General features: G+C 36.7%; 1 protein-coding gene across 10 annotated transcripts in view; it reads right to left on the minus strand.

The window, feature by feature from the left end:
* Positions 1 to 13,335, minus strand: part of TSGA10 (testis specific 10) — a 137,760-nt gene that overhangs the window by 2,549 nt on the left and 121,876 nt on the right. For all 10 annotated transcript variants that reach the window (XM_053588362.1, XM_053588365.1, XM_053588364.1 and 7 more), the window contains 3 exons: positions 7,403 to 7,605; positions 4,879 to 4,983; positions 4,550 to 4,699 (listed from right to left, as the gene is read on the minus strand). In XM_053588362.1, the coding sequence (XP_053444337.1) occupies positions 4,550 to 4,699; positions 4,879 to 4,983; positions 7,403 to 7,605 (458 nt within the window). The remainder of the gene's footprint in view (positions 1 to 4,549; positions 4,700 to 4,878; positions 4,984 to 7,402; positions 7,606 to 13,335) is intronic.

Below are 13,335 nucleotides of genomic sequence, written 5' to 3' on the forward strand. Positions count from 1 at the left end.
AAATGAAACAAAAACATAAACATGCCCTTTCAAATGAAAATTAAGATTTTTTTCCATCAAATAACTCTTGAGTAAAACTGATAATACAAAAAGAATTCCAAAATATCTGAAAATAATAATAAAAATATTATCTATCAGAATCTCTGGGATATATTTAAAGCAGTACCAGAGATAGATTCATAGCCCTAAAAAGCTATATAAATAAAAAAAAAAGAAAGGAAAAAAACTGAATTAAACTCCCAATTCAAAAAGCTAGACAAAAATCCAACAAATTAAAAGATAGCATAAGGAAGGAAACAATAAAAATAAAAACAGAAATAACAGAAAGAAAAATAGTAGATAAAAATCAACAAATTGAAATCCTAGTTCAAACAAAATAAACAAATCACTGGTTAATACAGAAAAACAAAGTGGGGACAGGAAGGGAGGACACATAGATAAAAATGACAGTAGGGATATAACTATTGATACAGAGGAAATTAAAAAGCTCAAAAGATTATATTGGTCACTTATATGCAAATAAATTAAAAAATGTAGAAGGAATGAACTTTTTAGGAAAATAGAGGAGAAAGAGAAAGCTTAAAAAGACCAACTGCCAAAGAAGAAAGATAAAGTTACAGTGAATTACCTTACAAAAAGAACCAAGGCGGGCGGCGCCTGTGGCTCAGTCGGTAAGGTGCCGGCCCCATATACCGAGGGTGGCGGGTTCAAACCCGGCCCCGGCCAAACTGCAACCAAAAAATAGCCGGGTGTTGTGGCGGGCGCCTGTAGTCCCAGCTACTCGGGAGGCTGAGGCAAGAGAATCGCTTAAGCCCAGGAGTTGGAGGTTGCTGTGAGCTGTGTGAGGCCACGGCACTCTACCCGAGGGCCATAAAGTGAGACTCTGTCTCTACAAAAAAAAAAAAAAAAAAAAAAGAACCAAGGCTGTGTGGTTTCACAGGTGAATTCAACCAAATTTTTGGAGATCAGATAGTCCCAAACTAACCATAAATTGTTTCAAAGCATTATAGTTCATGACATAAAAATAAGAAAAGAAATAAAACTTTCTATTTTTGAGAATGACATGATAATATAGCTAAAAAAGCTTACAGAATCAAAGATAAAACTTAAAGAAATAATAAAAGAATTTAGCAAAGGTAACAGTATAACATGCAAAACTCAGTAGTACTTTTTGAAGATACAATGACTAAGAAAAAAATTCCATTTATAATAGCAATAAAAAATTGGGAATAAATTAATAAGAGATGTTCAAACTTATGTAAAGAAAACTATAAGCCATTCCTGAAAGGCAAATCTGAACAAATGAAGGCATTTCTTGTTCTTGGTTAGGCATTTTCAACATTATAAAGGATGTCAGTTCTTCCCAAGTAAATTTATAAACTTAATGTGATTCTAATAAAAATTCCAATGGGTTTTTTTAAACAGAGTTACACAAATTGACTTTAAAGTTCATTTGGAAAAATAAACTCACAAGAAAATGTAAGTAAACACTTAAAAGGAAGAGCTCTTCATGGGCACTAGACAATTGTGCTGGAGCTGGCTTATAGTGGATTGTAAATTTTCAAGAATTTTATGATCTAGTAGTTAAGCCATTGGAACCTTTAAACTGGCTACAGTAAGAGTATTTACAACACAGAAATTGGCAAGTGCTACGGATCAGGCCTTTCCCTCTTCCCCTTTGGAGAGCCAGGTTTGCTAGCACATCATTAGACTAGCCCTGCAAAAGTAAAAATACCATAAATTATCTATGATTAACAGATTGACAGAATAAAAACAGAAAATCCAGAAAAAGACTTGAATCACTGGGAAAATGAGTCTTTAATAAATGATCTTGGGAAAACTGGATTTGTTTGAAAAAAGAATCAGATCCATCGCTCAAATCATACACACAATAAATTCTAACAGATCAGAAATCTAAACGTAAAAAGTAAAACTAAGTACAAAAAATAAAATATTCATGAATTCTTCTGTTATCTGAGTAGAAAGATTTTTTTTTTTTTCCTAGTTTTTGTCCGGGGTCAGATTTGAACCCACCACCTCTGATATCTGGGGCCAGTGCCCTACTCCTTTGAGCCACAGGCGCCACTCTAGAAAGATTTTTCTATGAAAAGAAAACTAGCTGGGTTTGGTGACTCAAACCTGTAATCCTAGCATACTGGGAGCCTGAGACAGGTGGATTGTCTGAGCTCAGGAGATCGAGACTAGCCTGAGCAAGAGTGAGACCCTGTCTCTACTAAAATAGAAAAACTAGTTTGATGTCATGGTAGGCACCTGTAATTCCAGCTACTTGGGAGGCTGAGGCAAGAGGATTGCTTGAGCCCAGGAGTTTGAGGTTGCTTTGAGTTATGATTGATGCCACGGCACTCAACCCTGGGGCAACAGAGTGAGACTCTGTATAAAAAAAAAAGAAAAGGAAAGAAAGGAACAAAGAAAGAAAAGAAAACCAGATACATTAAAAGATTCAGAAATTTGACTACATAAAAATAAAAACATACATAATTTGTAAAAAACAGCACTGTAAAATTAAAAGACAAATGACGGCACCTGTGGCTCAAGGAGTAGGGCGCCGGTCCCATATGCCGGAGGTGGCGGGTTCAAACCTAGCCCCGGCCAAAAACCAAAAAAAAAAAAAAAAAAAGACAAATGACAAAAATGGAAGAAAATATTTATAGCACACACAGGGTGGCCATAAATAAAGTAAAAGTTCATATGTAATTTAAAATAGTGTGCAGGCTGGGCATGGTGGCTCACACCTGTAATCCTAGCACTCTGGGAGGCTGAGGTGGGTGGATTGCTTGAGCTCACGAGTTCAAGACCAGCCTGAGCAAGAGTGAGACCCCTCTCTACTACAATTAGAAAAACTGAGGCAAGAAGATCACTTGAACCCAAGAGTTGGAGGTTGCTGTCAGCTATGATGCCATGGCACTCTACTTGGGGCAACAGCTTGAGACTCTGTCTCAAAAAAAAAAAAAAGGATGGCGCCTGTGGGTCAGTATGTAGGGCGCCAACCCCATATACCAACGGTGGTGGGTTCAAGCCCCGCCCCAGCCAAACTGCAACAAAAAATAGCCGGGTGCTGTGGCAGGCGCCTGTAGTCCCAGCTACTGGGGAGGCTGAGGCAAGAGAATCACCTAAGCCCAGGTGTTGGAGGTTGATGTGAGCTGTGATGCCACAGTACTCTACTGAGGGTGACAAAGTGAGACTCTGTCTCTACAAAAAAAAAAAAATAGTGTGCAATGTAAAATTGCACACAAACTTTATGGCCATCCTATATTACTGATAAAGGCATAAACTCTCAAATTTATTTTAAAAAATTTTAACAAACCCCAAATTCATTAGAAAAATAGACCAGAAGAAATGAACAGATAATTCAGAAAGAGAAATATAAAAATAGCCCTTAAACCTATGAAAAGACATTCAACTTCACTCATGATAAGAGAAATGCAAATTAAAACTACATTGCAATACTAACTTTCAGCTACCACACTGACATAAATTCAAAAGCTTGACAGTATGTTCTGCTGGTAAGGCTGTAGAGAAATGGGTATTCTGACACATTGCTGGAGGGAATGCAAAACTGAGGCAGATGTGGCACTAATAAAACTACATAGGCATTTACTCCTTGACCCAGCAATCCCACTTCTAGGAATTTATTCTGAAGATATTTCTTCAACAATATGAAGATGTATATGCACAAGATTATTAATCACAGCCTTGTCTGTAACTGCAAATGGTTGAAAATTTGAAACTATTTTAGATGCAGTCTGTGATCAAGCAAATGTGTAACTGCACTGATGTTGTTGTGTAATGTGTTGATGAACCTGGGTTCTCATTTTAGAAGTAAGAACAATGCAAATACAGAATGGAACAAGGTGAGGAAGAAACCTGTTCGGATGGTTTGGAATTGGAGGTTTTGGTTCTGTTTTTAAATGCATGGGTAGGAGCATGTGTGTGGCATGTGCAAGTGCGTGTGTGTGTACAGTAAGGGGGGGGCATATGTAAGAAGAGCGTAAGTGCCTGAGACAGCACATGCGCATATAAAACACACAGGTGAAATTTTTTAACTAGTGAGTATGGGTATAGGGTGTGAGGATATTTTTTGTATTATTTTTATTTTTATAACTTGTAGTAAAGTTGAAATTACTTCCAAATAAAAAGTTTTTAAGGGGGTTATGGCATATAGAAATACATCTAAAATACTTTCCTCTGAAATATTAGCTTATCACTTTTCTAGAATAAATATATTTTATAGTGCACAATAACTAACATTTTGTAAGAAAAGTACATGAAAGAAATTTTTGTAGAAAAAGAAAATTAGACATTTAAAGTAAGATTTATATAAACATTAGACAAAATATTAAAGATCTTTCCCTTTAGTATAGTATTTACATAAAATTCTTTATCAAAATCTTTTATTTTTTACATTAATATACTTTGGCAATCATGCTTAAATATCACCATTAATGACAGATTGTTTATTGAGTTTCCTTACTCCCTCAAATATTGTACTCTATTGCTGTGTGGGCTGAAGATCCTTAAACTGACTTACTCTTCTAACGATCGATCTAGGCCTCGGTCAGGAGATCGATGGTGAGCACGTTCTGGTGAATGACATTTTGCATTTTGTTTCATTGTAGAACTCAAATGATAGGCATTACTTGAGTAATTTTGGCGGCGAAGTTCTTGCACAGCCCTCTCCCTAAAGAAAATAGTGATGTTTTTATTTTTACATTCAGTGAAATTATTAAATCTATCAATATCACAGAACTATAGTTCAGTTCATACTTTCAAATCTAACCTTCAGGAAATAACTAAGACCTATTGTTACCTAAAAAAGCAGTGCTTTCCAAGCTGAACAATGCATAGAAACAAACTTACCTTTCAAAGCGCTCTGTCCCTAGTTGTCTTTTGGTAATGTCTAAATCAGCTTCCAATTGTGTTACGACATTTCTGAACTGAGCCACATCTCTGCTCTGGATGGCCCTGTGTAAAAAAAGGCAAGAGTGATAGCTGATTCAATTTAAAATATGTCTATAACTCCTAGGATACACTAAACCATGTTGACAATGGTTTCTCAACTGAATCCAAGTCACGTTGTGATTTTTATAAACAGATTTATTAGTACATCTAAAATATGCAGGCTTGGTGCCTGTAGCCCAGTGGTTATGGCGCTGGCCAGGTACACCGGAGCTGGCGGATTTGAACCCGGCTTGGGCCAGCTAAACAACAATGACAACTGCAACAAAAAAACAGCTGGTCATTGTGGCAGGCACCTATAGTCCCGGCTACTTGGGAAGCTGAGGCAAGAGAATCGCTTAAGCCCAAGAGTTGGAGGTTGCTGGGAGCTGTGATGTCACTGCACTCTACTGAGGGTGAGATAATGAGACTGTCTCAAAAAATAAAATAAAATAAAATATGCTGATTTTAGATACACTAAGTGTGTAAAGTAGCCTACTTGAAAAGCCTATACAACCCTAACCCCCATTCAGTTAGTTAAATCTTCTGTTTCCCTATGTATATGTTAATATTATATATTATCTATCTATATTATTTGCTGTAAATCGTTTTTATAAAGGTATTTGAAAGTATCGTATTAATGTAAAGTAATAATATGATCAAATAACACTAGAATTCACTAGCACCATGATTATATGGTCTGTTTTATATGTATCAATTTAGCCAAATAAGTTCCTTTTATACTTATAATGAAATTTGATTTATACAATATTAAAAACATAAAAACTCTTCAATTTAAAGATCTTCCTTAAGGCTTAACAATGCCTCAAAAAATCCGTGATAAGGCACAATGTCCTAAGGAAGATAATGACAGATAAATGGTGCTTGCATAAAACATTTAACCCCTTTGCTTGATCTCGGACAGCATTATAGACTGCTGATATCTAAACCTTAGAGACTAAAAACACATGTTTCTCATGCTCTTTTTTTTTTTTGTACAGACAGAGTCTCACTGTACCGCCCTCGGGTAGAGTGCCGTGGCGTCACACGGCTCACAGCAACCTCTTAACTCTTGGGCTTACGCGATTCTCTTGCCTCAGCCTCCTGAGCAGCTGGGACTACAGGCGCCCGCCACAACGCCCGGCTATTTTTTGGTTGCAGTTTGGCCGGGGCTGGGTTTGAACCCGCCACCCTCGGCATATGGGGCTGGCGCCCTACTCACTGAGCCACAGGCGCCGCCCTTTTTTTTTTTTTTTTTTGAGACAGAGTGTTACTTTATTGCCCTCCGTAGAGCCGACAAAGCAGCCTTCAACTCTTGGGTTTAAGTGATTTTCTTGCCTCAGCCTCACAAGTAACAAGTACAGGTGCCAGCCACAACGCCCAGCTGTTTTTAGAGATGGGGGTCTCGCTCTGGCTCAGGTTGGTCTCAAACCTGTGAGTTCAGGCAATCTGCCCAACTCAGCCTCCCAGAGTGCTAGGATTACAGGTGTGAGCCATCATGTCTGGCCTTTCTCATGCTAATTCCAAGTGAGAGTACTTACCGGCCAGTCTAAAATAGAGTGCATCCCTTAAGATGGGAGTTTTTGCATACTTTACTAAGGTAAATTTCTACCTACCACCTTGAGAAAGTGATCCTGTAAAACCAGTTGAATATATCACAAGAGCTCAGCTATAGTAACTGAAAAGAATGACTCAGTCACAGCCCCAGCCCTGCAGCCTTTCATAGTCAGGGACTCCTAGGAGTGGCTGATTGCCAAGACCATAATTCCTATTCTTTCCCAGGCCTGGGGCTCAGATATGAGGACAAAGTGGAGGCTAGATGTAAAAGGGCTGTAAAATGGGGACAGGCAAAAACAGGGGCTAAAGGTCACTATCATTTTTTGTGAGACGTGATCAAATTAATAATAAAACGTTCACTATTCAGGAAGGCATTTCCATCAACCCTACAGGAAAGCAACGGTCTTCTAACAAAGTGCTAGTGGTGCTAGAAGTCCTAAAAAAAAAAAAAAGAAGAAGAAGAAAAAGTCTGAAGAAGTCTGCAGCATTTTGTAAATGCAGGCTTTCTTCCAGGTATTCAGTATATGCTCATAGCTACAAAAGGAAATACTGCATGGCAAGTGGAAAGACTAGGTTGCAACACCAGGAGCATTCATGAATATAAAACAACTTCTGGTTTCAGCGTGCTTAATTTTTTTTCTAATCTGGTTATGTTTTCTAAGGGCAATATTTTAGATCAGACATTCTATTATACCGAAAACTCAGCTGGAAATTTAAATTTAGAAAATAAAAACATAATAGAAATAAGTAATCTTATGCAATCACAATATTTAATAAATGGCACAGTTTAATAAATGGCAAATTATAGGAGTTAAATTCTAGTTTTAAAATTCTAATCTATAAATTTAAGAAATAGGACTTTATGTTATTATATTTCTAACCAACTCACATTTTATTTTCTGCCAAACAAAGGTGTTCTTTAAGAAGCTGAATTTCAGATTCTTTTTCTTGAAGTGCTATCTGAGACTGATATTCTTTGTCTCGATTGGCCACCAGCAAAGCTTCTAGATTTTGCATGGAGATTCTCTCATTTGTCATCTGACTCCTGAGGAGTTCTATTTCAGAACGAGCAGAATCTAACTCATTCTCCATCTGTGCAATAATAGGAAGATATCTGCACTTATTCATTCACTTAATTGGTACGTTATCAGAGACTCATAAAATTTTTGTAGTATGCTATAAATTGACAACTTTTAATTTGATTTGAAATTGTCCTCCTTCTTACCAAATACACACACCACACATACACATATAGTATCACTTTCCTTGTCGCTCTGATCGTATCAGAAAATTTAAGTAAAGGCTTATTAATTCAAAGCTGTAACCAATTTCCATTTCCAGATCTGATTTTTTTTTTTAATATACTTCTATAAGATTGACATAGTGATATCTATGACTACTGCTTTGTCCAGAGTTTGGTTGAGTTACAAGCACTTTACCTCACAGAATGTCATTGTACTGTCATTGCAGTACATTATAATGTCACCGCACATTCCCTCTCTTGCATAAACCTGTGGAAAGTGTCCTTTTTGAAGATTATCTTGAGTCTCAAATATGCTCTGTAAGCCAAATATTTCTTCAAAAGGAGAATAATCATTATTATGCAAAAAGTTTATTCTTTATCTCATAATAATATCTCATAATAAATTCTTTATGCATTAAATCCCAGCACTTTGGGAGGCCAAGGCAGGAGGATTGTGATATGTTGGAAAAAGCTTAGTTGGTCAGTTGGTGCTGAGCACTGGGATAAGAAAAGTACTTCTCTAGACCAAGATTCAGATATAAAAGTTTAGGCTTTATTTTACATTAGAAAGAAGAAAGGAAGTGGGGTGGGGAGGGAAGAGATGAGACAGAGAATAGAGAGCTGGGAGTGAGAAACAGGAAGATGGGGGGGAGGGAAAAAGGAGAAGGGGAGAGAGAGAGAGAGAAAGAGAGAGAGTACACAAGAGAGAGCAAGGGAGATAGCATGGATTCCCAAAGTCCCAAAGAAAGTAAAAGAGGAATGCAGAATGCCCTCCCGAGGGTCCAGTGGGTAGATGAATTTAAGGTAGGGGGACTGCTGGCAAGACAAAGAAAGCAGCCAGAGAGATTTTAGTTCTTACTGAAAAACTATGAGTTAATAATTTTTCTATTATTTCACTATAAACACAACCATCTTTACAGATGGCTTAACCAGGAGTTCAATAAAAACTTGGGCAACACAGTGAGACCCAATCTGTACAAAAAATAGAAAAATTAGACTCGTGTGGTACCATGTGCCTACAGTCCCAGCTACTTGGGAGGCTGAGCCAAGAGAACCATGTGAGCCCAGGAATTGGAGGGTTGCAGTGAGCTATGATAATGCCACTGTACTCTAGCCCAGGCAACAGAGAGAGGCTCTGTCTCAAAAAATAAAAAAAGTTAAATGTGAAAAGGTAAGCTTAAAATTACAGTAAAAAAAACAAACAAACAAAATAGCAAGTAGCTTTTGCATCCTTGCTTTGAAGACGACAAATGTGCATGAACTGCTTCCCACGTGTGCTCAAAGACAAAGCTATAAAGAAGTTCATCATTGGAGGCAAGGCGGGGTGGCTCACACCTGTAATCCTAGCACTCTGGGAGGCTGAGGCGGGTGGACAGCTTGAATTCAAGACCAGCCTGAGCAAAAGCGAGACTTCATCTCTACTAAAAATAGAAAAACTGAGGCAAGAGGGTCGCTTGAGCCCAAGTTGGAGGTTGCTGTGAGCTATGACGTTACGGCACTCTACCCGGGACGACAGCTTGAGACTATTTCAAAAAAAAGAAAAAAAAAAAGTTCATCATTCAGAACATAGTGGGGGCCACAGCTCTGAGGGATATTTCTAAATCGAGTGTCTTTGACACCTATGTGCTTCCCAAGCTCGTATGTGAAACTTCATTACTGTGTGCTATTCATAGCAAGATAGTCAGGAACCGTTCTTGGGAAGCCCGCAAGGACTGAGCACCTCTACCCCTATTTAGACCTAGGGGTGCTACCCTACGACCACCACCAATGCCCATGTAAGGAGTTGAGTTCTTGAGAAATGAAGAAAATCTATCCTTTGGGAAAAAATAAAATGGAAATTATACTTGAAAAAAAAAGAAATCCTATAATGGGTAGGGTAGTCCCCATACAAGTTTTGAGACAAGCTTTGGGGCTTGCTGTGACCCCAGGAGGGCACTTCTTAGCTTCACTGCCCAAAGTTCTCTATTCAGCTTTTAAGTACTCTATTGTTTTGATTTTTGTTATCATAAAGTTAATAGTTTCCTCTTAATTATGGAGTATTGAAAGCTGTTAGGCCATATATGCCTAAATTACTACTTCTGGAAATCCATCTTTTTTTTTTTTTTTTTGAGACAGAGTCTCACTCTGTTGACCCAGGCTAGAATGCCATGGCATCATAGCTCATAGCAACATCAAACTCTTGGGCTCAAGCAATCCTCTTGCCTCAGTCTCCTGAGTATCTGGGAATACAGGCACTTGCCCCAACACCAGGCTATTTTTAGAAACAGGGTCTCACTCTTCCTCAGGTTGGTCTCCAACTCATAAATTCAAGCAATCCGCCTGCCTTGGCTTCCCAGAGTGCTGGGATTACTGGTGTGAACCACCACACCCAGCCCTGGAAATCCATCTTAAGGTTATATTGCAAAATGTGATAAAAAGATTCATGTAGTAAAGTATTTTCCATGTTGTTTTATAAATAAATGATCTTTAATCTTTACACAGAAATGGTGAAAAGTAATCTACTATTTTTGTGAAATAAATACTAATAGTACTAATATGCTATTATTGCAAATATGCTAAAAAACACAAAAATCTGACCAGGGAAAGAAAAGGTACAGAAGGAAATGTTAACAAAATGTCTACAGTGGGAAAAGGTCCCTTTATTCTAGCCTAAGGTTCTAAATCCATTGTATCCTAGGATAATGACCACACTTTTAAAAATCCTTTGCCTCATTCATTCTTAAATTATATGAGATTCTCAAAAGCACTTTTAATATTATTCCTAAGGAAATCATCCATAAAATAAGTATTAAAGAACATTATAAAGGAAGGAGATTTGGAATTTATGTTCACAAAATTCCTTTTGAGAAGAGTTAGTTCACAGACATTCTATATTGATTTATTTTGAACATAGAAAACTAAGGCCAGGGTGAATTATATGGTATATGAATTATATATCAATAAATAATAATATATCTTAAAAAATATATATTTTTTTAAAAAAGCAAAGAAAGTAGGACTGAAAAATCACTTATTCTAGTACTTCAAATCATGTTTACAGGAGAATAAAAATGGTGGTATAGATCTTTTACCTTTAACTTTTCCTTTGTTATTTAAAATTATCTGGGTGGCTCAGGCCAGTAATCCTAGAACTCTGGGAGGCGAGGGCAGGTGTATCACTTGAGCTTAGGAGTTCAAGACCAACCTGAGCAGGAGTAAGACACCCTCCCCCTCACCTCCACTTCTACCCCCTGCCCCCTCACTCCTCATCTCTGCTAAACAATAGTCAGGCATTGTGGTGGGCACTTGTAGTCCCTGCTACTCTGAAGGCTGAGGCAAGAAGACAGCTTGAGCCCAAGAGTTTGAGGTTGTTGTGAGCTATGACACCACAGCACTCTACCTGGGGTAACACAGTGAGGCTCTGTCTCAAAAAAAAAAAAATTATCTGGGTGATTTCAGGGATGCAAGCTTGGCTCAATATTCAAAACTCAATCAATTTAATCTATTATGTCAACAGGCTAAAGAAGAAAACTCATATTATCTTATCAATAGGTGCTGAAAAATCATGACAAAAGTTCAACACCAATTCATGATAAAAACTCTCAGAAATATGGTAATTGTACTCTTAATAGTGAAATACTAAATGTTTTCCCCCAATATTGGGAATATGGCCGGATATCTAATTTTACCACTCTTATTTGACATAGTACTTAAGTACTAAACAGTGCAAAAAGGTAAGAAAAGAATAGTTCAGAAAGGAAAAAATAAAACTGTCCTATTTTAAATTAACCTGGTTGTCTACATAGAAAATACCAAGGAGTCTGCAGAAAAGTTTCTAAAATTAGTAGGTGAATTTGGCAAGGTCTAAGGATACAAGATTAAACATTTAAAAATCAATATTGGCTCAGCACTCGTTACACAGTGATTATGGTACAAGACACGTACACTGAGGCTGGGGGGTTTGAACCTGGCCCGGGGCCAGCTAAACAACAATGACAACTGCAACAAAAAATAGCCAGGCATTATGGTGGGCACCTGTAGTCCCAGCTACTCAGGAGGCTGAGGCAAGAGAATTGCTTAAACCCAAGAGCTTGAGGTTGCTGTGAGCTGTGACGCCACCGTACTCTACAGAGGGTGATATAGTGAAACTCTGTCTCAAAAACAAAAAAGAAAAAATATTTCTCTATACAGACAATAAATACAATGACAGCAAAATTAAAACTAGAAAACCAATTACAATAGCTCAAACAAACAAATATTTCTTTCTGCTTTGTAGTTGAAAATCTAACAAAACATGTACAAAACCTTACATTCTAAAAACTATACAAAACTAGTAAAAGAAAGCAAAGAATATCTAAATAAGACAACCATGTTCATGGATTGGAAGCCTCAGCATAGTAAAGATGCAAATTCTTCTCAAATTTATATACTATACAGGTTTAATGCAATTCCTATCAAAATTCAAATTATATTTTTATAGAGATAGAAATATTATTTTAAAATTTATATAGAAAGCAAAAGACTTAGATTAGCTAAAACAATTTGAAAAAGAAGACTAAAATGGATGTACCTGAACTAAAGACTTATTATATGATGACACTATTCAAGATTATGTGGTATTGGTGGAAAAGGCAGACACACAGATCAGTGTAAAAGAATAGAGAACCAAGAAATGGAGTAAAAAAAAAAGCCGAGCTGATTTTATCACAAAGGTACAAAATCAATTCAATGGGAAACAGCTTTTTCAACAAATTGTATTGAAGAAATTGGATACCCGTTCTGGCAAAAAAAAAAATAAAATAAAAGTACTTCTATGTAAACCTCACATCTTATACAAAAATTAACTCAAAACAATCATGAAATTAAATGAATAAATCAAACTATAAAGCATTTGTAATAAGACCTAGGAAAAATCCTTGGGATCTACAGTTATGACAAATAATTCTAAGACTTAAGGCAAACCATGAAAGGAAAATTGATAAATTAGACTTCACCAAAATTTAGAACTCTTTCTGAGAAAAACCCTACTAAGAGGATAAAACAGTAAGCTACAGACATAGTGAGAGAACATATTTGCACTTATCTGATAATGGACTAGTACCTAGAATATATAAAGATCTCCATATTGAACATTTTAAAAAACAATCAATCCAGTGAGAACATAGACAAAAGACATGAAAAAACATTTCACTGAAAAAGATATACAAATAGCAAATAACTACATAAGCAAATTTCAACCTCAATAGCCATTAAGTAAATGCAAATTTAAAACCATGTAGCACTACATTTTAGAATGGCTAAATTAAAAAATAGTGACCCCATCAAATTCTGGCAAAGATGTGGAAAAACTAGGTCACTCATATGGTTGGTAGGAATACAAAATGGTACAAACACTTGAAAAAACAGTTTGAATAATGAACAGTAAAAAATGAATCAAAGGTATGAACCCCAAATTGTACTCCCAGGCATCTACAGAGAATGAAGACTTATGGTCACAGAAAAACTTGTACACAAGTGTTTCTAATCGTTTTATTTGTAAAACACCCAAACTGAAGTAACCCAGATGTTCTACAATGGTTAAATAAACGGTGTTACACCAA

This window comes from Nycticebus coucang, chromosome 4 (assembly GCF_027406575.1).
Source record: "Nycticebus coucang isolate mNycCou1 chromosome 4, mNycCou1.pri, whole genome shotgun sequence".
Taxonomy (NCBI): domain Eukaryota; kingdom Metazoa; phylum Chordata; class Mammalia; order Primates; family Lorisidae; genus Nycticebus; species Nycticebus coucang.